The sequence below is a fragment of the Neopelma chrysocephalum genome, unplaced genomic scaffold (genome assembly GCF_003984885.1).
Source record: "Neopelma chrysocephalum unplaced genomic scaffold, ASM398488v2 Primary Assembly neopelma1_182, whole genome shotgun sequence".
Classification (NCBI taxonomy): domain Eukaryota; kingdom Metazoa; phylum Chordata; class Aves; order Passeriformes; family Pipridae; genus Neopelma; species Neopelma chrysocephalum.
In genome coordinates this window covers 1,197,427-1,217,564 of record NW_020897844.1, presented here as the reverse complement: position 1 = coordinate 1,217,564, position 20,138 = coordinate 1,197,427, and the positions used below count along the sequence as shown (strand labels likewise).

At 46.9% G+C, this 20,138-nt stretch overlaps 1 protein-coding gene across 8 annotated transcripts in view; it reads right to left on the bottom strand.

The window, feature by feature from the left end:
* TANC2 (tetratricopeptide repeat, ankyrin repeat and coiled-coil containing 2) overlaps window positions 1-20,138 on the bottom strand; it is a 235,990-nt gene that overhangs the window by 45,162 nt on the left and 170,690 nt on the right. For all 8 annotated transcript variants that reach the window (XM_027702319.1, XM_027702321.1, XM_027702323.1 and 5 more), the window contains 3 exons: window positions 9,337-9,568; window positions 6,306-6,472; window positions 3,633-4,240 (listed from right to left, as the gene is read on the bottom strand). In XM_027702319.1, coding sequence (XP_027558120.1) covers window positions 3,633-4,240; window positions 6,306-6,472; window positions 9,337-9,568 — 1,007 coding nt within the window. The remainder of the gene's footprint in view (window positions 1-3,632; window positions 4,241-6,305; window positions 6,473-9,336; window positions 9,569-20,138) is intronic.

Below are 20,138 nucleotides of genomic sequence, written 5' to 3'. Positions count from 1 at the left end.
AGATGCTCACATACAGGCAACAGCACTGAGAGTATCTTCCTGGAGCATCTTTATCCTTCCTTAGCATTCCTGTGCAAGGAAAGAAAATCTGTGATTCTACCTCGAACCCCTGTGTGTTGAGCAGGCTGGAGAGATTAATTTCCTCCAGCTTTATTTGTCAAAACTGGAGACATCTGGGGAGCCCATCACCCTGAGATCCCTCATAAATCAGCTGGAGATGCTTCCCAGGCATTCCTGCTCTGACCTACTGCAGCCTGTTAGCTCAGGATGAAATGAATCACTCTAATTTCTCTCCTCTGACTATAAAGCATGTCTAGACAAGTAACTCAGATGTTGATACTTAAATCTGGATAAAGTAATTTCACTTTTGGGGTCCATATCTGACTACAGCTCTCCTACTGCCTTGCCAGGGCAGATCACTTCACTTCTGTCTCTCTCACAGTCCCTTCAGCAGCTGCACAGGGATAAAACATTTTATTAGTGTTGTAAAAGCATGGAAAATAATCGCATGGAAGTTTCTGATTAAATCTGCACAGCAGCACAACATTAGAGCAGAATTTAGGTTAAAAAGCACAAGTGTAAAAGGGAACGTGCAATAAGAACCATTTTCTTGGTGCACCAGTCACAAAGGATTGGGTCTTTCCCTAAAATGTTTTATGTTATTTGTCATGGAAGCCGTTTGGTTCACAGTGCTGCCCTGACAGGCTGGGGAGGTCGTTACTGCAATGCTGGTTAAATGCTCTGACAAAGCCTCCTTGGTGTCCTGTGTTAAACAACAAAGGGGGCTGAGGGGGGTTGGCAGAGAGAATTCCCCTTCAGAGCCAATTAGCCTTTGCTTTGGACAGCAAGGGCATGGTGAGGGTTCAAAGAAGAGGGTCAACCAAAAACCCAGAGGATGCAGATCTGCTGTTTATCTTAAAAGTGTGGAAAAATGGGATAATTCCTGGACGTTGTGCTCCTCCTCCCCCCTCCCCTCTTTTCCCTGCTTCTGACAACATGAGAACTCACTCTCACTAATGAAACAAGGAAGATTATCCCAGCTGCAGTTCCAGGGACACGAGGCCCATTATCCCAATTTCCTTCGTAACGGCCTCACACCTGGACACTCTGTCAGGGTCAGTCAATTAAAAGCAGCTTCACAAACCCACATTTCACTTCACAGCTCTTCTCGTGGGGAAAAAACATCAGCTCAGCAACCTGACTCTTCATGTGTTGACATGGCAAGGGCAAACAGCTCCACGCTGTACGACCAACCCCGGCAGTGCTCCGGACAGTTGTCACGTCTTCTCAATTCCCAAGAAATCAAGCTGGCTGTGAACAAACCAGACACGGGCAAATTTTCGCAGGCTACTGCTGTGAGTTCTGTCAGCGTCCAGCTCCGCTTCTCTCCGGAGAAATAAAAAGGAAAAATCATCACTTATCTTGATTGTCGCTCAGGGTTTCCGTGCTCTGAGCTCAGCGTCTCGGGATCAGCCGGACAGGAGGATTTTGAGGAGTGCTGTAGCTCAATCTCAGGGGTCCCTCTCGATTAATCACTGAATTGTATCCTGTTTCATTAGCCACCATCAGAGCACAGTGCAATTAGCACACATTATACATCACAGATATTTATTAATCCTTCATTACACATGGGCTTGTGCTCATGGCAGTGGGAGCCTGTTGATGCACTGCAACTTCTTTTTGCCAGCGGGAAGGAGGCAAGTTGGGTCAGCTCTGCAGGGATTCCCTGCTTGCACAGTGGTCCCCATAAGCTTTAAAGTCACCATTAATTTCTCACAATAATGGCATATATAGGATGAAAAGTAATCCCTGAAAGTCCCCGGAATGGTCTTGAGGGCAGCGTGACGTGTTTGTGATGCTCAGGAAAGGCAGCACCAAACTGGAACACCGAGCAGAAATTCATCTGGTGACTTGCCGAGTGAAAACAGGCAGATTTATGCCTTTGTGCTAAAATCACACGTGGCTGCATACTTGGTTTCAGAGCAAAACCACCTCTGCTGAGCAGAGAACTATCTGGTGACTTGTTGAGTGGATACGGGTGGATTTGTGCCTTCCCAATAAAATCACATGTGGTTGGACTCTTGGTTTCAGTGCAAAACCAACTAAAATGCTGCACGTTTGAGTTCCTTTCTGAGTCTGGTGTTCTGAGAGTGCCCTTTCCCACTGCTGTGAGGATGAAGAGAATTCCTGGACCCAAAGAACCACAATCCCCACGTTACCTGGTTGCACCCAGGGGTACCACCCACAGCACCCAACACCTGTGGGGAGCCTCAGCCACCAGGGAAGCATCCTGCACCTTGATTCTGTGTTCATGGTAACGATGGAAAGCAGTGATTTTTTCCCAGTTTCCCTCCTTAGGGACCATTCTGGCAGGTGCTGTGTGATCAGTGGTAGTTGCCAGGCTGTCCCTTCACCCAGCTGATAACAAGCTCTTACAGCCAGGCCAGACAACACCAGTAGCACCAGGTGGGAGTGACTGGGAGGCAGAAAGCTCTCAGCTCCACAGGTGTAAGCACTGCACAGACACTGCAAACAGGGTGGAACAGCATCACGTGGTGACAAGCACTTAATGACTCCGAGGAAGGATATTAAACAACTCACTGACTGATCTAAAGGCACCTGCTGCTGTGAGATGCTTTACAAAGGGCTCTCTCGACAGGAATATTGTCAGAACCTACTAAAACCATGAAGATGCCCATTGGGAGGAGCTATTTAGTGTTTTTCTGCTGCAGCCTGTTTACCTCAAAATTTGAAGAGGTAAATTACTCTGACACCACTAACAGCCACAGCTGCTTTGATCAGCCAGATGCTACCCAGTTCCAGCAGATACCACCAGACTGTCTTCAGAGGGACCATCAGGTCTGGGAGAGGCACTGACACAGCCTTAAATCCCAGTGTTTCCCTGATTTTTCTAATCATATTTTAAGAAATGGGCGGACAAAACAGAGCAAAGCTTGTGGGGATAAAGTTACAGTCAGAGTCTGTTTCCACTCTTCAGCAGAAACAAAGATAACGTTGTTAATAATGATCATTGGGTTTAGGGAATATAAATCCAACTGTGATTAAATTCTGTTCCCTGAGAGCTAAGCCAGGAACTCAGCTGCTGTCAGGACAGAGATTACAGATGCATTTACACGCCAAAATCACTACAGCCCAATCCTGCTCCTTATTTTGTTTTCAAATAGACATTCAGTATGACTACGAGGAACACAACTTGAAAAAGAAGGCAACTTCAAAAGACATATCCACATACTCATCTTTCACCTCCTTATTCTCCACTTCATGTGGTTTGGATACCTTTGGAGAAAGGGAGGATAATTCCCCTTCTCCAGACTGAGCCAGCAGGAGTAGCCTGGCCCTGGTGATACCTGAGGGAGTTCACCAGGGGCCTTCTGAGAAACAGCTCATCTCATTCTGAAGACAACTGCTGGGTTTGCCAGGTCAGTTGTGTGCCCAGGGGGGCTTATTTCTTTCCACTGAACAACATAAAGGTCTCAGGTGATCTTTACAGATCTCGAGAACTGCAAAGTCAGGTAAACGAACCACGTGCAACCTCGGGAAATGAAATGATTCAGGCGACAGTGTGAGATGAACACCTGGGTCAGCTCTGATTTCTCAGAGCGTTTGCTTACCTAGGATCACAAAGAAACTTGGTCTTTTCACCTTCTTCTCTCCAAATAAGCCATTCTCGGAAAGAGGGATGAACAAACATTCGCGTCATATCTCTACGTTTGATAAGAAACATAGAAAGGTTCTCCATCCTCTGCTGAAAGTCCTCCCACTCCAAAGTGCCCTCAATGTTACCTGCATTAATGGCCTGAAAAATATGTTCGTCTGTTAATGGGTGCAGAGAAGCCACTGCCACATTCAAGAGGGGCATGACCCGGTCAAAGGAAGACTGTGTTGGGAACTTCATATTGCACTGCAGCAGGTACACCTCGGACAGGGACACGGGCACCACCTTGTAGCTGGAGCTTTTTAGCACCAGGTATCCTTTCTCTATGAGATCAAAAGTGAGTTTCAGGTACAGGTAGGACCCCTGGCTCAAGGTCTTGAGGTGAGAGCTGAGTTTGCCGAACGTGGTGTTGTCCATTTTGCCGTTGAGCGAGATGTTGTTCTGGATCTCCGAGCTGCTGTGGATCCGGTGGAGGATGTAAGCCTGCAGGTCCTGGTCGATGGCTTCGTTCTCTTCCAGTCTATCCAAAAATATTCTGTGGAAGGGCAACAGCTTAATTATTTCCTACAAAGAAAGAAAAGAAAAAAAAGACACTCATGCTGCGTTTCTTATTCATTAAGCACATTTAATTTCTATTACAATGGCACCTCTGAGACTCCTTTAAGACCTTCCATCAGGGCAAGCACACGAATGGCAGTTTGTGCCCTCAGGACCTCAGTCTCATCTATAATCAAGTAGGTTGTGTGTGAAACATGACTGAAATTAAAATGAAGGATATTTCCTAACACCACATCCATGGAAAGGGCTGGCAAATCCACACAGTGCAGTGCCCCTGCTATTCCCAACCACGGATCAAATCAGAGGGAATGGACAGCCAGATGACAGATCTGAGGCCACAAAAAAAACTGCTGAAGCTGAAGAACCTCCCTGGGAGCATCCTCCTGCATCCCACATCCACAGGGGCATGGAAACACCAGGACAGATAACAGGGAGTATTTTCCAGTGCAAAGTGACCATGTCTGTCTGCTGGGGGATGCTGTGCCCAGGGAATGGTCACTGGCTGAACTCACTGATGATGCTTCTCCAAATAAACCAAAGATCATCAAAGGCCTTTCCAAAGCCCCTCACGGGCGCTCAGCCACTCTGAGGAGAAAAGAAATGATGCAACAGACCTGGAGAAGGCAAGACTCCAGAGAAGCCATCAGCTCTCCAAGAAAATAAAGAGGGAGAGCACAGGGAGAAGAAAAGCAGTAGTGAAGAACACAGGGCTGCAAAAACCCTAATTAAATGAAGAATTCAAGCCAGCAGGATGCAATTTGCTTACAATTACAAAAAAAGATTTCTTTCAAATGATATTTAATCTACTGCATTACTGAGCAAAAAAACAGACTCCAGCACCACACAGCAGATATCCTGTGCTCTCCTGGATCTTGGGGAGCAGAGAGTCCAGCAGAGAGATCTGTGCTCTCCTGCATCTTGGGGAGCAGAGAGTCCAGCAGAGAGATCTGTGCTCTCCTGGATCTTGGGGAGTGTATCTGCACAGATATCCTGTGCTCTCCTGGGTCTGGGGAAGCAGCTGCCATTCCCAGTGACAAGGACAGTGTGCAGGGTCTGGCTGCCCTGCTGGGGCTGGAACCAGACTCAGCTCCCTGCCAGGAAGGCCACAGTGAATCAATCTGCAGATCTCAGTAAATATTAGCAAATCTCAGTGAAGCTGCTTAATGGAGCTCGTTAAAAATGAACTCCACAGCTCTGTGCTAATGAAGAAATGGCTAATAATGAAAAAATGAGAACCAGAGAGCTGCAGACAGGCCTTTCTGCCTGGAGCAGTCAGGCCAGCTGCAGAGCTGGCTCCCAAATGTGTGTCCCATCCTGCTGACTCTGCCTCCTCTGGGCTCCTGGCTCGGATGCTCAGTGGGAATGTTCCCATCAGTGATGGTGCAAATCAAGCAGCTCTGTTGAGAAACCTCGAAAGAGCAGATCTGCCCCAGCTGGGTCACTGTGCTTGCTTCCCAGCTCCTTCTATTCAGATGAGCAGTTGAGCCAATAAACTAAATTCAGCTTGATCCTTCTGCCAAAAGAGTCACGATGAACAGGTTGAAGGTAAAAACCTGCCCAGCTGCAAACTAAAACAAAAACACTGAAGAATAACCCAAACAACACTCAGCTTAGAGCTTCAGCACCTGCTCACCACAGTCCTTCTGAGCTGAATAATGTCTTGGCCTGCACTGACTCCTCCAGACTGAAATGATCACACTCAGGGTATGAAATCTGAATTCCTCTGCTCTTACACATGGAGCAGAGGATGTTCTCGAGCTGCACAAGCTGACAGACATCAGGCCCTGCCCTCCTAATGGTTCAGTGAGTTAGAGCCTGTTGGCATGTGAGCTGTGCCACAAAATGATCTCAACCATTTGCTGATGAACATTTATTGATGTGAAAAGGCAATGCTGGATTAGATCCATCCAAAGCTGCAGAATGAGTTTGGGGACATGGATGTAAATCCAAAAATTGAAAAGCCAAAAGGATAAAGTGAAATCAAGGGTCTTGAGCAAATCCAGACACCCATCTTTATCTAAGCCCATCATGACAATGACACAATTTATCACTATTCTGGGTCTCATCATACCTGTAGACTTGTCCTGACTGTCACTACCAGCTTCAGCCAGGAAGGAAATTTTCCAATCATTTTGCTCAGGAATGATACTATGGTGTCTCCATAATCTGGCTTGTGAAATTCAGCCTCGTTTAAACCATCAATGAGTATAATGAAATCTTCATCAGGGATCTTCCTCTCTGAAAGAAAAAAAAAAGGCATTCATTGGAAAGGCTACAGACACACGACCATAATGTACTGCAAAGTCACCACAGTGTTTTAAAGCATCACCAGATATTGCTGAAGAAGAAAAAAAATCACAACAGCAGCACCTTTTTCACGATACATTAAATGCATATTGGAAGGGACCTTTCCAGATCATCTTGTTCCACCCCCCTGCTGTGGGCAGGGACACCTTCCACCAGACCAGGTCCAATATGGCCTTGAAAATCCTACAAAAAGCAAATCATGGACTTTTTTTAAACAGGATTTTTTGGCTGCTGGAGAATACAGTAACCCAGGTGGTGCAAACAGTGCAGTCAGTGTTTCCACGTCAGACACCGAGAGCTGGGCATGGTCTTACAACTGATGATTTAGACACTTTTGGACTTGTATCTTAAGCTCAGGTGGCACCTTCTCAAAGGTAACCTTGCCCAATAAACTCAAAACCAGGTGGCAAACGGGACGTCTGAGTCTGCTGTTGGTGCAGTGGATAAATCCTGCTGTCACAGAGCTCAGTATTCCCAACAGCAGGCGAGTTTTTCTCTTTGGCTTTCAACTGCATCAGGAAATTTGCTGTGAAAGCCCAGCACAGAGTGTTCATCGATGACGGAGCCCGCGGCCCCTGGGGTGTTCCAGGAGAACAGACGTGCGCAAACACCTCGCCTTCGGTGCTGGTGTCCCTGCCTTACGTCAACAAGCTGCACTTATTTCCTAATATACTGTAAATATCCCCTATGAAGAACACATATTTTGCATTAAAACGACCCTAGATGCCTTTTCAGTTAACTTCTCAGCAAGATTTTTGGGTACACTAGAAAATTCACTTTATGCCTCTCTGAAATCTTGGAGTGAATGTAGCGCCTGAGTTTTATATCCACATCTCATGTTCCTCATAAAGCCTGAGGGAGAGAGGAGAAAGCAGGGAGTGGGGGAAGAATCAGAACTTTGTTCTCCTATGTATTATTTAGCTTTCTTGTAATTAAAAATATATATTTACATATATATTTGAGAAACATGAATCTTTCTCGGTGACGCTCACCATTAACAGCTGCGCAATAATTTCGTCCCAGTAGCATTAAAGCTTCAACAGCACCTTGTAAAAGACCTGCTGATATATTTACAGAGTCTTAAATGTTATATATCTTAAAACCAATTTCCAGACACTGTTCATCTTGCTGGAGAACACTTGGTGCAAATGAACTTGCCAGCACTCCGGACCAGCAAGGTTGAAAGATGGGAGTCCTGCTCCACTGGAGCTGTGTTGAGTGCAGAGCCCAAGAGGAAAGAAAATAAGGTTTTATATAAAATTTTTCAGAATTTAGGACCAGCTGGGGGTCAACCTGCCTGGCAAAAAAAAAAAAAGCGTCCTCTGCAAAGCTCTGAATTCAAGGGCTGGAATTCAAGTACCTCCCAAGGAGCTGCTGAAACAACCAGGAATTATTTTCCTTTAGAGCAGTGGTTCCTTAAATGTATCTTTTTTTCCTTTGTTCTTTTTGCCAGGAGTGTTGGTAGGAAAGAGCAGCCACGCTCCTCCCACAGTGACATTTCTCCAATGCCAGGAAAACCAAGTGCTGTCGTGCTGTGCGGGCTCTACGTGTGCCTTGTGCCTGCTGGAACCAGGTGGGTTAGACCCAGCTGCTGCTGCTCAGAGCTTGGACACAGTTTTGAGGAGCTGATTTGAACATCAGGGCTTTGAATCTGGTACAATCTGCATCTAATTCCATGTGGGATCCTCCACTGCTGAGCGGAGGGTGGTAACAAAATTATTATGAAGTATTTTTGTGGCCAAGATGCAGCACAGCCACAGTGATAAACATGGTTCTGCAGGACAACAGAGTCCTGAACTCTGCAAGGCTCTGACAGTTTTCATGGCAACCAGCAAAGATCTTAAATTTAGCAATTGTCACAATGAATTACTTATAACTTGCAGAGGGAAGAAAGAAAAGAAGACAAAATCAATGCTGCATTAGAAAAAGCTCTGTAATCAGGATAAGGCTTGTCACCAGTTCCCCCAGAAGCTTTACAGAGGGTGTCTATCGACTTTTATGGTATCAGTCCTCTGGTGAAAGCTTCAAATTCTCTGAAGCCCACTAAAGAGTGGCAGGGAAAGGGAAAAAAGTCACCCCTACACAACTAAATCAGAACATTTTGCTGTAACCACCACTGTGCATGGAAATTGTTGCTTGTTTTCACCTTCAGAACCGTGAGGGTAGGTTTGGGACATGGAAGGAGGCAAGAAAAGGGAAAAACAAGTGTTTCTTCCACAGCCCTGCACACGAGGAGAAGAGGGCTGGTTAACCCCTGTCTTCCCATCAAGCACAGTCACAGAATCACACAGAATGAATGGGTCAGGTTGGAAGGGACCACTGGGCTCTGGGTTAGGGTTTAGCTCTGGGGTGACCTTGTAGCAGCCTTTCAGTACCTAAGAGAGCGGAAAGGGACATAGGACAAGGGCCTGGAGGGACAGGACAAGGGGAAATGGTTTCTCACTGCAGGGACAGATGGGATATTGGGAAGGAATTCTTGGCTGGGAGGGTGGGGAGGCCCTGGCACAGGTTGCCCAGAGGAGCTGTGGCTGCCCCATCCCTGGGCCAGATTGGACGGGGCTTGGAGCAACCTGGGATAGAGGAAGGTGTCCCTGCCCGTGGCAGGGGAGTGCAACGAGGTGTTTTTAATGTTGCTTCCAACCAACATTCTACGGTTCTTCAGATCCCACCTCCTCCCTGCCGCTCTCAGAGCGTCGCAGCGGGATCAATTTATCGCTTCATTTCAACACCCTGACGTGACCCCACAGCGCTTGGGGTGACCAACACCACCACCACCACCACCACCAGCACCATACCTTTGTGCAGGTTCTCCAGGGGCTCCAGGACGCCCCTGCGGAAGGAGGCCATGGGGTCCTGGACGCAGGAGCGCAGGCTGAGCAGGCTCTGCAGGTGGGGCTCGCGCAGCAGCTGCTCCCGGTAGGCCACGAACTGCGGGGAGCGGCACAGCAGGGCGGCCACGTTGTGCACGAACTCGGGCACCAGGCAGGTGTAGGCGTTGTCGGCCTGGCAGTAGTGATAGGCCACGACCTGAGGAGAGAAAAGAACAAACAAACAAACCGCGGCTTGGCAGGAAAGAACATGAGTCAGCAGTGTGCCCAGGTGGCCAAGAAGGCCAATGGCATCCTGGCCTGCATCAGGAACAGTGTGGCCAGCAGGAGCAGGGAAGTGATCCTTCCCCTGTACTCTGCATTGGTGAGGCCACACCTTGAGTATTGTGTTCAACTCTGGGCCCCTCAGTTCAGGAAGGATATTGAGGTGCTGGAGCGGGTCCAGAGAAGAGGAACGAGGCTGGGGAAGGGACTTGAGCACAAGTCCTATGAGGAGAGGCTGAGGGAGCTGGGGTTGTTTAGTCTGGAGAAGAGAAGGCTTAGAGGTGACCTCATCACTCTCTTCAACTACCTGAGGGGAGGTTATAGCCAGGCGGGGGTTGGTCTCTTCTCCCGGGCAACCAACAATAGGACAAGGGGACATGGGCTCAAGCTCTGCCAGGGGAGGTTTAGGTTAGATGTTAGGAAGAAATTCTTTACAGAGAGGGTTATCAGGCATTGGAACGGCCTACCCAGAGAGGTGGTGGATTCACCATCCCTGGAGGTTTTTAAAAAGAGATTGGATGTGGCCCTTAGTGCCATGATATAGTAATTGGAGTTGGATCAGAGGTTGGACTTGATGATCTTGGAGGTCTTTTCCAACCCAACCTATTCTATGATTCTATGAACAAACAAACAAACTGTGTCTTAGTCGGAGCTGTGGCAGCAGCGGCAGCGGCGCTTCCCCCTCAGCGAGGCTGATCCGCCCTGGCAGGTGGAGTCTTTAGGAGCACCGAGTGTTAACGACCCGTGACAAGGATCCAGACGAATCAGTCGGGAAAAACAGGCGCTGATCCTGAGAAATGACTGGCCCTGCCACTTGAGGAGTAAATGAAATTAAGCTGTGGCTGCTTGTGGAGATGGACAGTGACAGTAGCTGACGTCTCCGAAGTGCCGCGCTGAGCTTGGATTGTGCTCCGAGCTCTGTTTAAGGACTCGGTGCCGCTAATGACTTGTGATTGTTTTCTTGAACTTATTTTTTATTTGCTGTTTTTCACATGTCAAGCTCTCTGAGAGCGCTCACTGAGTCCATCACAGCGAGGCAGTGTCTGGGAATGACAGATTCCCGTGATCTGGGGGTTGGGGGGGGGAATGTCAGGCTCACTGTACATTACTCATCCACTGTGATCCTGCTCTTCATTCAAAAAAATCAATTCAATTAAAAAAAAAGAACAAGGAAAATTTCCTCTTTTCCCAGCTTTTCCCTGATTTTTCCAGTTCAGCAAACTCTGCTAGAACCTGCTACATTCTGCCCACTTATTAAAATAAGCAAAAAACCAGTGATATCGTCTCAGGCCAAGCTGCCAACTTTCCTGTTTATTTCTGCAATATAAAAAAGGCCCTCAAAAATCCCTCTCTGCTTGTAAATCCCTCGGGAAGCTGCTCTGGCACCGCTCCAGCTCCTCCTGCTCCCTGGCTGGCTCCAGCCTCGAGCACATCCCATTTGGGATGAGGCTCTGCCAGGGCACAAAGCTTTTCTCCAGCTCCCATTCACTCAGTTTTCCTTTCAAATGTCACTGACTATCCAAAAATATCCCGGCGAGGCAGGTGGGAGCAGTTCTGTCCTGAAAGCACCACTGCCCTGGAGCACCACAGCACAGAATATTGCCAAATAAATTGCATTTTTGAACTTGGGAAGGACAAGATGACTGAGGACACCGCGCACAGGAGATGCTGTGGCCTCTCTGGAGCTCGTGGGAGCTCAGCTGAAACATGCCCGAGGCTTTGGACATGATGAAGGTTTTCTGGCTCTCCACCTGCAACACCCAGCCCTTGGACCACAGCAGGCTCCAGGGTGGTCAAGGATGGTATCAAGGAATGAAAACATCAGGCTGTGGGGTCCTCACCCACTGCTGGCTCAGCACTGGATTTTAATTTTCAACATGAAATTACCACCAGTAATTTCCTTTCCCAGTCAAAACGAGGTGTGACACGTGGAGAGATGAGAAAGCTGAGCTGTTATTTCAGGTATCAAGCCCTAATACATGTGTTTAAGCTTTAATGGATACCTCCAAATTCCTTACAGAATTCTTCCTACCAGCCAGTTAAAATATAATTAATTCCCCTAGAGAAAAGCACTGGGTAAAGTAATAATAAAGGCAGTGAGTGATTTCTTTTCAACAATCCTATTTATTTGGGGATTGTAACTCGTGCATTTCACAGAATAAAGTTCTTTTAACAGCCACTCCTTGATATCAGGTTCCAGTAACAGAAACCAAATTACTCTGATTTCCTACACAATAGGTGTATAGACACAAAAATAAAGTCTCTTTTAATGAGAGGCCAATTAACTTCTTCTAGGAATCTGAAGAGTTATGTCACGGAAAAAGGGACACACATACAGTGACAACCCAATCAATTTAGTGCTCTTCATGTAAATTATGGTTGGATTTGACGATCTTAGAGGTCTTTTCCAATCTTAACAATTCCATGATTCGTGATCCTTGTGCTGGATTTACTGGTGTATTGACTGAGCCTCAACCAGCAGAATAAGTGCAATGCTTAATGGGTGGATCTGAAGCTAAACCAGTAAAGATTTTGGGAAAGCAACCAAAGGAGAGGCATTATGATGTTCTCAGAAACACAACTTGCGCCAAAACTTCATCTTGATGTTATTTATTCCCCGTGACATTTTCTTTATCTTCAGATCACAGAGAGGCTGCCAAAAGCTGGTGCTGCATGTGGAGCCTGGCACTGGGAATTGGGCTCCTCACTTACACAGAGTTGGGTGGGAAACACTTTTCTCACCCTATAAAACTTTCCAAGGTCTCAAACCCTGTTCCACCCTTGGGAATGAGACCGGGTTGACGTGAGAACTGAATGGAAAAGCCTCTAGGATGGAGGTTGGGGTTGATGGGGCTCACCCCGAACTGGTTCACACCCTGTTCCTTCTCCCCTGTATTTGGTGAATTCCTTTAATGCTCCCACTAATGCTCTGGGGAAGGTCCCTTTCCAATTATTTCACCTTATTAATTATTAACTTTATTAACTGCTCTGGGTTCCAGGAAGAGGGATGGATGCATTACCAGCTCCACTGCTTAGGATTCTCTTCTAAGATAGGGGAGACCATGTCCTGACCTTGCTCAGCATCTGAAACAACCACTCTCTGTGCTAATCATGATTCTGGGGTGGTTTTGGTCTCTCCTCCTTTTGTTTGACTGGGTAAGCCAAAAAGTACATCCAAAGAACAGAAAAAAAAAAGACCTTGCATAGCCTGGAAATGAACTTTTCATTGGAAAAGGTGTGCTCTCTTCAATAAAGGTTTCACTTGCAACAGATCTAATAACTTTGCCTTAAATAACTGCTTGAACAAGTTCCAGCCATCCCTTATCATAAACAAAATCCTTGAATTAAACATGTAATTTTATCTAGAAACTGTATTACAGTAAATGAAATCACCAGGGAACAGCCTGTGGTTCCAAAGGTAGGGATGTTGCCATCAGCAAACATTTATTTGTGTCTGATACAATTTAAGACGTAATTTTTCTACCCGTAGTTTCAATTTGAACCTTGTCATCCCATAGCACTAAACACTATAAACACTAAATTAAGACTTTCAAAACTTTTAAACCTTCACTTCAGCTATCAGGTTTGTCAAATGATGTTTACAAAGTCGGAAGCTGAAAAATTCCTTGCTTTAAAGTCTGATTAAATTTAAATCACTGGATGGTGAACGTTAAGTAGACAAGGCCTATAAGCAACCCTAAAGCAAGAAGTGGATTACAAAGGATGGGAAACTAACACCTAGATCAAGAGGAGTGTTCAAAGTACCTGTTCATGTCATTTTTAAGGGCTGAGAACACAGTTTTGGCAAGCTGAGTGACTCCATGCTGAGAAACCAAGGTGTTATGGTTCCTCTATTAAATATCAAATGCCCAAAGTTACAAACTTGTATCAGTTCCTTTCTTGCTTGAAAAGGCTCTGCAAAATAATTCACACTTGTACGATGAGTATTTTACTTCCAGTGATCACCTCCTCCCCTAAACTGACGTGGAGAGTCCAGCTGGCTGCACACCAAAGCAGCACATTTATCATGGTTTTTTTTGGTAGCTCATTTTTTTAAACATTAATTACGTGTTACAGGGCTTGAGAAACACCAGATGGGGATGGCAGAGCACTGCCTCAAACAGACCATGGCCAACATGACCCCATCCCCCTCTGAAGTGGGGTCAGGGAGCCCCAAAACATTCATTTACTCAGATTACACAAACTTCATCTTAACTGCCAAAGCAGAATTATTAAGACATTATTTATATTCCCTCCAGGTGTTAAACCCAGTAGGTTCTTCAGGATTGTCTTCTCCCAACCCTTTCAACACCAGCCATCCTACTCTCCCCTTTCTGCCACAACCACTTCCCATTTCATCCAGCCTCGTGTAACCTTCACCCTCCTGCTGTCACCACCCTTCCTGCCCTCGTTCCATTCAGGTTCCCTCCTTCACCCACCCCTTTCTTGGATTCAGGACTTGGCCACAGTGTCCCATCCTGACACACAGATGCCCTACACCTTCCTGCAGCTCTTCTCCCCACACCAAAATCCTCTTCTGACCCATGGTCATGCAAACCACGCTCCAGAGCTCCAAGGCCAAGCTCTTGATTCCACCTGGCTTGGGCTCAGCTGGACAGATAGGGAAGGATTCCATGAACTCGGGGGAAAAAGGGGAATATCCTCACATGGGTCAGGAATTAGGAAAACAGTTGCTGGAAGAAGGGTGTTAAAAGCAAAACAGCTGTTCCAAGGATAATGAAAATGCTGGTGGAAGAGGAGGAGAAGAGCTGCATGAACACAGCAGGAGGAGAGGTTGGAGAGGGCAAAGGAGAGGGAAAAAACGAGGCACAAAAGAGAATGTGTACAAGCTGTAAAGTACAGAGGGTGAGAAGGGAGTGAACTGTGAAGAAGGAAAAGACAAAAGAGAGAAGGAGAGGAAATGACATGGCAGGAGAGGCAGCAGATGACAGTAACAGGGGAAAGGCTGAAGGACAGAGGGAACATCAAAGGGGCTGGAGACGGCTCAAGGGAAATAAGTTATTTTTAATTACTAGGACAGGCCAACTTTAAGCAGTTCTCCAGCACTATTTGTGAAAAAGAATCTCCTCCATTTAGGCAGCATTCCTTTGCCATCACACCTCTGCCATGATTTGTCTTGGCTTCCTTCTGCAAGGTTCTACCAACCCCTCTTGGCACAACCTCAGACCCCTGAGCTCCTCCAACAGCCTCTTCCCTCCAGGGCTCTTAAAGGGCTTCAACGCTGTATTTTAATCATATTTCTGCACCTAACGAGATTTATCTTCTCCTGACCCACACAAAATAGCTTCAAATAACTGCAGTGAATGCTATGACCTGCTACAATGCCACGTGCCAGGCCCAACCCTGGCTGTGATAATGGAAACAGCCACCAGCACTGCTGTATTTTATCCACTGCACATGACTGTGACCCAGTATGTGGCACGTGGTGACCCAGTTTATTGGGAATGTTCATTACTTTTACATAGCTGAGTGTGCTGGGAAATGCCCTGGGAAACTCATTAGTGCTGCAGGGCATGGAGGCTCAGCAGGAATGAATCCCTGCACCTCCAGCTAAGGCAGGAGCACTCCCTTTCTTTTTATAGGCCTGCAGCAATGACAGTGATGCTCTGGTTATGGCTTGGAGGATGGGGAGAAGAGCCTCTGGAGCCACCAGCCATGCTCAGCATCAGCCAAATGCACTAATGCAGTGGATGTGCAGCTCCTCCACCAGCTGCTCTGCATGGGGTAGGACCCATTAGTGCAGCAGAGCTGGGCTTTCAGGTCCATTTGTTTAAGTGCTGCTACCACAAGCCACCACACGGCATCCAGAAAGCCAAAGAATAGAGCTGTTCAATGGCTTTGTTAAAACTGGGCAGCCAATCCATTAAAAACCCTCAGTGAGTAAAGGATAAACCTTCAGGGGAAATGGGGAGTGTGACTGTAACTAGAGAGGACACAGGTCAGGCTTCTTCCTTTGAGCTGAACTCATCTCACTTTGGGCTATTGGAGCTCTGAACGGTGCTGGTGCCTCTTGCTGAAAGGCAAAGGTCACCCAGGACACCTCTTTGTGGGCCAGCATTTTTCAGCACAGGCTGGAGTTGTGGGAAAGCCTCTCATCCTCATTTTTCTGAGGTGAAGGACCAGCTCTGGACAAGCAAGTTTAAGTCCCCAGCCCTGGAGGGATTTAAAGGCTGCGTGGATGTGGCACTTTGGGACATAGGTTAGTGGTGGCCTTGGCAATGCTGGGAGAATGGTTGAACATAATGATCTTCAAGGGTCTTTTCCAACCTAAACAATTCCGTAATTCCAAGGTCATGCTGCAGCCCAAGTCACACATTGCCCAGGATCATCTGGAGACAGAAAGGTGGCACTGCAGGACAGCCACGTGGTGACTTGGTGATGGTTCCCTGGCCAGAAGAAGTGAAATCAGAAGAATTTAAATAGATAAAAGATTAAGCAGTAAAAAGGTTGAAAAAACACAGCACGAGGGAGAGCTCTGGAGTGCTGCCTTTGTCTGAGGTTTAGAAACTTCCATGTTTGTATTCACCACCTTTTTTTTTTCTGCTTTCACCTCACAGTGATTCTGTGGTGTCAGGCCATATGTTTAGAAGCACTGAAACAGCAGTAGATGGGTTTTTGGTCACACTGAGCAGCGGGAGACGGGTTTTTGGTCACACAAAGCTCCACATCCAGCTGCACGTGGGGAGCTCACCAGGAAAAGCTGGTACCCACCTATGGCACTGAGGGAGCCAAGTCCAGCTTGACCTGTTGGCACTGCAGGAAACCTGGCAGCCTGCTCAGTGTCGAGGGCAGACCTGGCATAAACTCAGCAACCCTGCAAACTTATTACCATAACACACACAAGAGATTTTGCCACAAAAGACCAACCAGGCAGTTTTGCCAGGAATGCTTCTGTTTTATCTGCAGGTGTCGAGCTGGGCTACTGTGAGTAGTTTTATTCTGAGAGTTTTTTTATTTCTGAGGGTTTCCCAAGATCTGATGAGACAACTGCTCCTGTCCTCCTGCCCTGAAAATCTCTCTGCTCCATGTTGTGGTAGAAGTCCCTCCTGAGATGGGATGGAGGAAAAGGCATGGATACCTGCCCAGCAAGGACTGCTCCTAAGTCCACTGCTGACTGCTGGGGCTGATCCACACCCCCACAACTGGTGGGATGCCCATCAGCAGCCACTGCCTCAGCTCCTGCTCTGAGGCAGGAGAAGCCAAGGAGTGAAGGGGAAAAAGAGGATTGTGCCAGCTCAGTTCCCAACAAGAGCATTAATGTTACCTTTAAAATTAGGAAATTAATTCACAGAGCTCTGCTAAGCAGCCACATATTAACGCGGCCACATATTTAATATTTTCCTTGCAAGGAAATGGGAGGCAAGGCATTTACATCCTGATGCCTCAAGTTTCCTGGCACTTTGCCTTATCCCTGTCTAAATGCCAGCCCTGAACACAATGCCAAGCCCAACCTTGAACTGACCCTGGGGTGACAGCAAGACTTGGAATTTTCCCTTTTAAAAATACTGTTTCTCTAAATTGATCATTACTAGAAGATCTTTAAGGCCCCTTCCAACTCAAACCATATCCAAAATGAGCATTAGGAGCTGGAACAGGATGGCCAGAGCAGACTGGGGTGATACTTCAGGTGAATTATACAAAGGCAGTGTTGTACTTCTACTATTTTCTCCACTAATCTCCACAGGTAAGATCACTCCACTTTCAAAATCTGCAGAAGATGGGCTGTTGGGAAAAGAAATGATTGCAAACAGAGCAGTCTCCATTTTAAACTCCTTGTTTTCCCTCATTATTTCAGGAAAAGTTACTGAAAACCCTGACAGGTATCCAACTCCTCATTACTGTGGTTGGTGGCAAAAGGTTCCACTTCTGGCCAAAGAGAGGGATGGAGACATGAGGAACCTCACCAGCTGATCACCAGGCTCTGGGAGGGAACTCTGCCCTCTGGTTTTGATGTTTTTCTCCCCTAGGACCCACTGGTGAGGACAATATCAGACAACTCCTACTGCAGGTGGATACAGTTTTCGTGGCATGGTTTTTAAGGACAAAAATCACACCTGGTTTTCTAAATTGCCTCATTTCTAAGCATTTTTCTTCTCCATTAGTTTGCTGATGAAGACTGAACTAGAAATCACAGAATCCCAGGCTGGTTTGGGTTGGAAGGGACCTCAAAGCCCATCCAGTGCCACTCCCTGCCATGGGCAGGGACACCTTCCACCAGCCCAGGTGGCTCCAAGCCCCGTCCAACCTGGCCTGGGACACTTCCAGGGATCCAGGGGCAGCCACAGCTTCTCTGGGCAACCTGTGCCAGGGCCTCCCCACCCTCACAGCCAAGAATTCCTTCCCAATACCTAATCTAAGTCTCTCTTTTTTAGTCATGGATGACTTCAAACTGCCCCCTGAGACTACAACACAATGGTGCTCTTTTCCAGCATGGCAGGACTGAGTGGAGCTCCTGTTTGGTCATCTGCAGTTACTTATTTCTAAAATTAATGATTTGTTCATCTCTGACATTAAGAGACAAATGCAACCTTTGCCCCCAAGAACTCACTGCACGAAAACCAGGCAGAAAAGTACAACCCTGAATAATCCAGAGGAGGAGAAGCAACTGTTCACCTTTCATTTCTGTCATCACAGACACACAACTTCTGAATTTTGGGATAAGTGACATTTTCAGAGGGAAGGGAGTGGGTGAGAGGACGCCGAGCTTCCCACCAGCATTCTGGAGCCTGAGCCAAGCATTACCTAAGACTGTTTGTATATTATTAATCTGCTTTCGTAACGATCTGCATTTCCCCAGCACGACAACCTCGGCCCAACCTGAGAACATCCCGCTCTGCTCAGCGCTCGCAGAGCTGGAACATCTGCACACAGCTTCATCCAGCTCCTCACAGATGGTTCATCTGCCTCCAAAAATATTCCTGACAATTGTGGTTGTCCATCACTGTCAACACTTCCTTCCCTACTTCAATTCTGACTCCAAGTCTTAATGCAACTATAAAACACACATGTCCAAGAAATGCTTTTCCAACCAGACTGACCAATGGGTCCTTCACTTCTTTGGGCTCTTTTTCCTTCAGCCAGCTGAACAGAAGCTGTTTAAGGAGGCCATCAACAATTCTTTCTTTGTTCCACAGCTACTGACACAGCAATGTGCTGCTCTTCTCTCCCTTCCTCCTGTATCAAAGGACATTCCACTCCTTTTTTCCCCTTCTTTTCTTTGTTATTTTGGAAAGCCTTTAGCTTATGTACGTAAAAGTCTTCCTAAACTGTCCCTTGCTGGAAAGTGTGGCATCAGACACTCAGCTTAAGCAGCCAAATTATTTTAACTGTTTTTACTGTTGTCTACCAGCCATTCAGTGGTTTTGCTCTGGTGAGGGTTCAGCATCTTCAAAGCCTCAGAATTGTCCTGGTCTCTGAAAGGCGAGTCAGACACGTGCGATGGGCTTTCTGAACGAGGTGATTGCAGGCAGAACAAAGGGCTCCACGCTGTTATTTTAATGGATTTTCAATTCTGTTGCCAGGTCAGTAATCCTATTTCCCCCCAGTGTCACTCAGAGGCTTCAAGCCCCACAGCTGGGGAGGAACAGGGAGTGTTTGTTTTATCCAGGAGGACATCACACGGCACGGCTCCTTCCAAGCAAATCAATTTATCCACTGCTGACAGCAAGGATTCCTCGGTGGTGATGCCAAGTTGTGCTACTCAGGAGGTTACTATGAGTGCACTGTGCACACAACTCCCAGCTATCAACCTGACAAACATCCTTAACCATTTTATTTGCCTTTATTTTTCTTCTTGAGGCTTGGTAATCCATCAAACTCACGGTCTGGAGCGTGCCGCACGGCCCTGCTGGAAAAGGCTCTGACGCAACAAAACCAAATTATTGTCAAAAAAACGGAATAAAAAATTGACCAAATAAAAAAAATAAATTCTTGTCCTTTCAGAATTATTTCCCTCTGTGACAGGAAATGAAGCTTTGACTGAGGGTTTAACCACGTGCTTTATTTCAGTGCATGTCTTCAGCCAGCACGTGCTGCAAGAAGTCACCTGCTCTTCCCAAATAATCAACCCCTGTCACCTGTTCCGTGTTCCTTCCAGCACTAGGCATCCAAGGACCATTATCTGCAGGGATCACTTTGCCTTTAACAGCCAGGGAGAGGGAGGCAGGCAGAGGAGATGCTGGTCTCCAAGGATCCCAGCAAGGCTAACAGCAACGCTGGGAATCGGCCCAAGGTCTCCGAATGCTGAATCAAGCGCCGCCGCTCTGACTCATCCCAGGAATTGTTTGCTGAACACGATGGAATTTTCGGAAGTTCCATGTGCTGCATCAGCAATTTGAGCAGAAGAAGGGATTCCAAGAGCTCTAAGGTCAACTCATCAGCCTTGGCACCGATCCCTTCATCAAGGCCTCATGTCTGGGAGCCGGTGACAGTTATTTCTGGAATCTACACTTACAGTAGAGGAGATTTCCTGGGAGATGAACAAT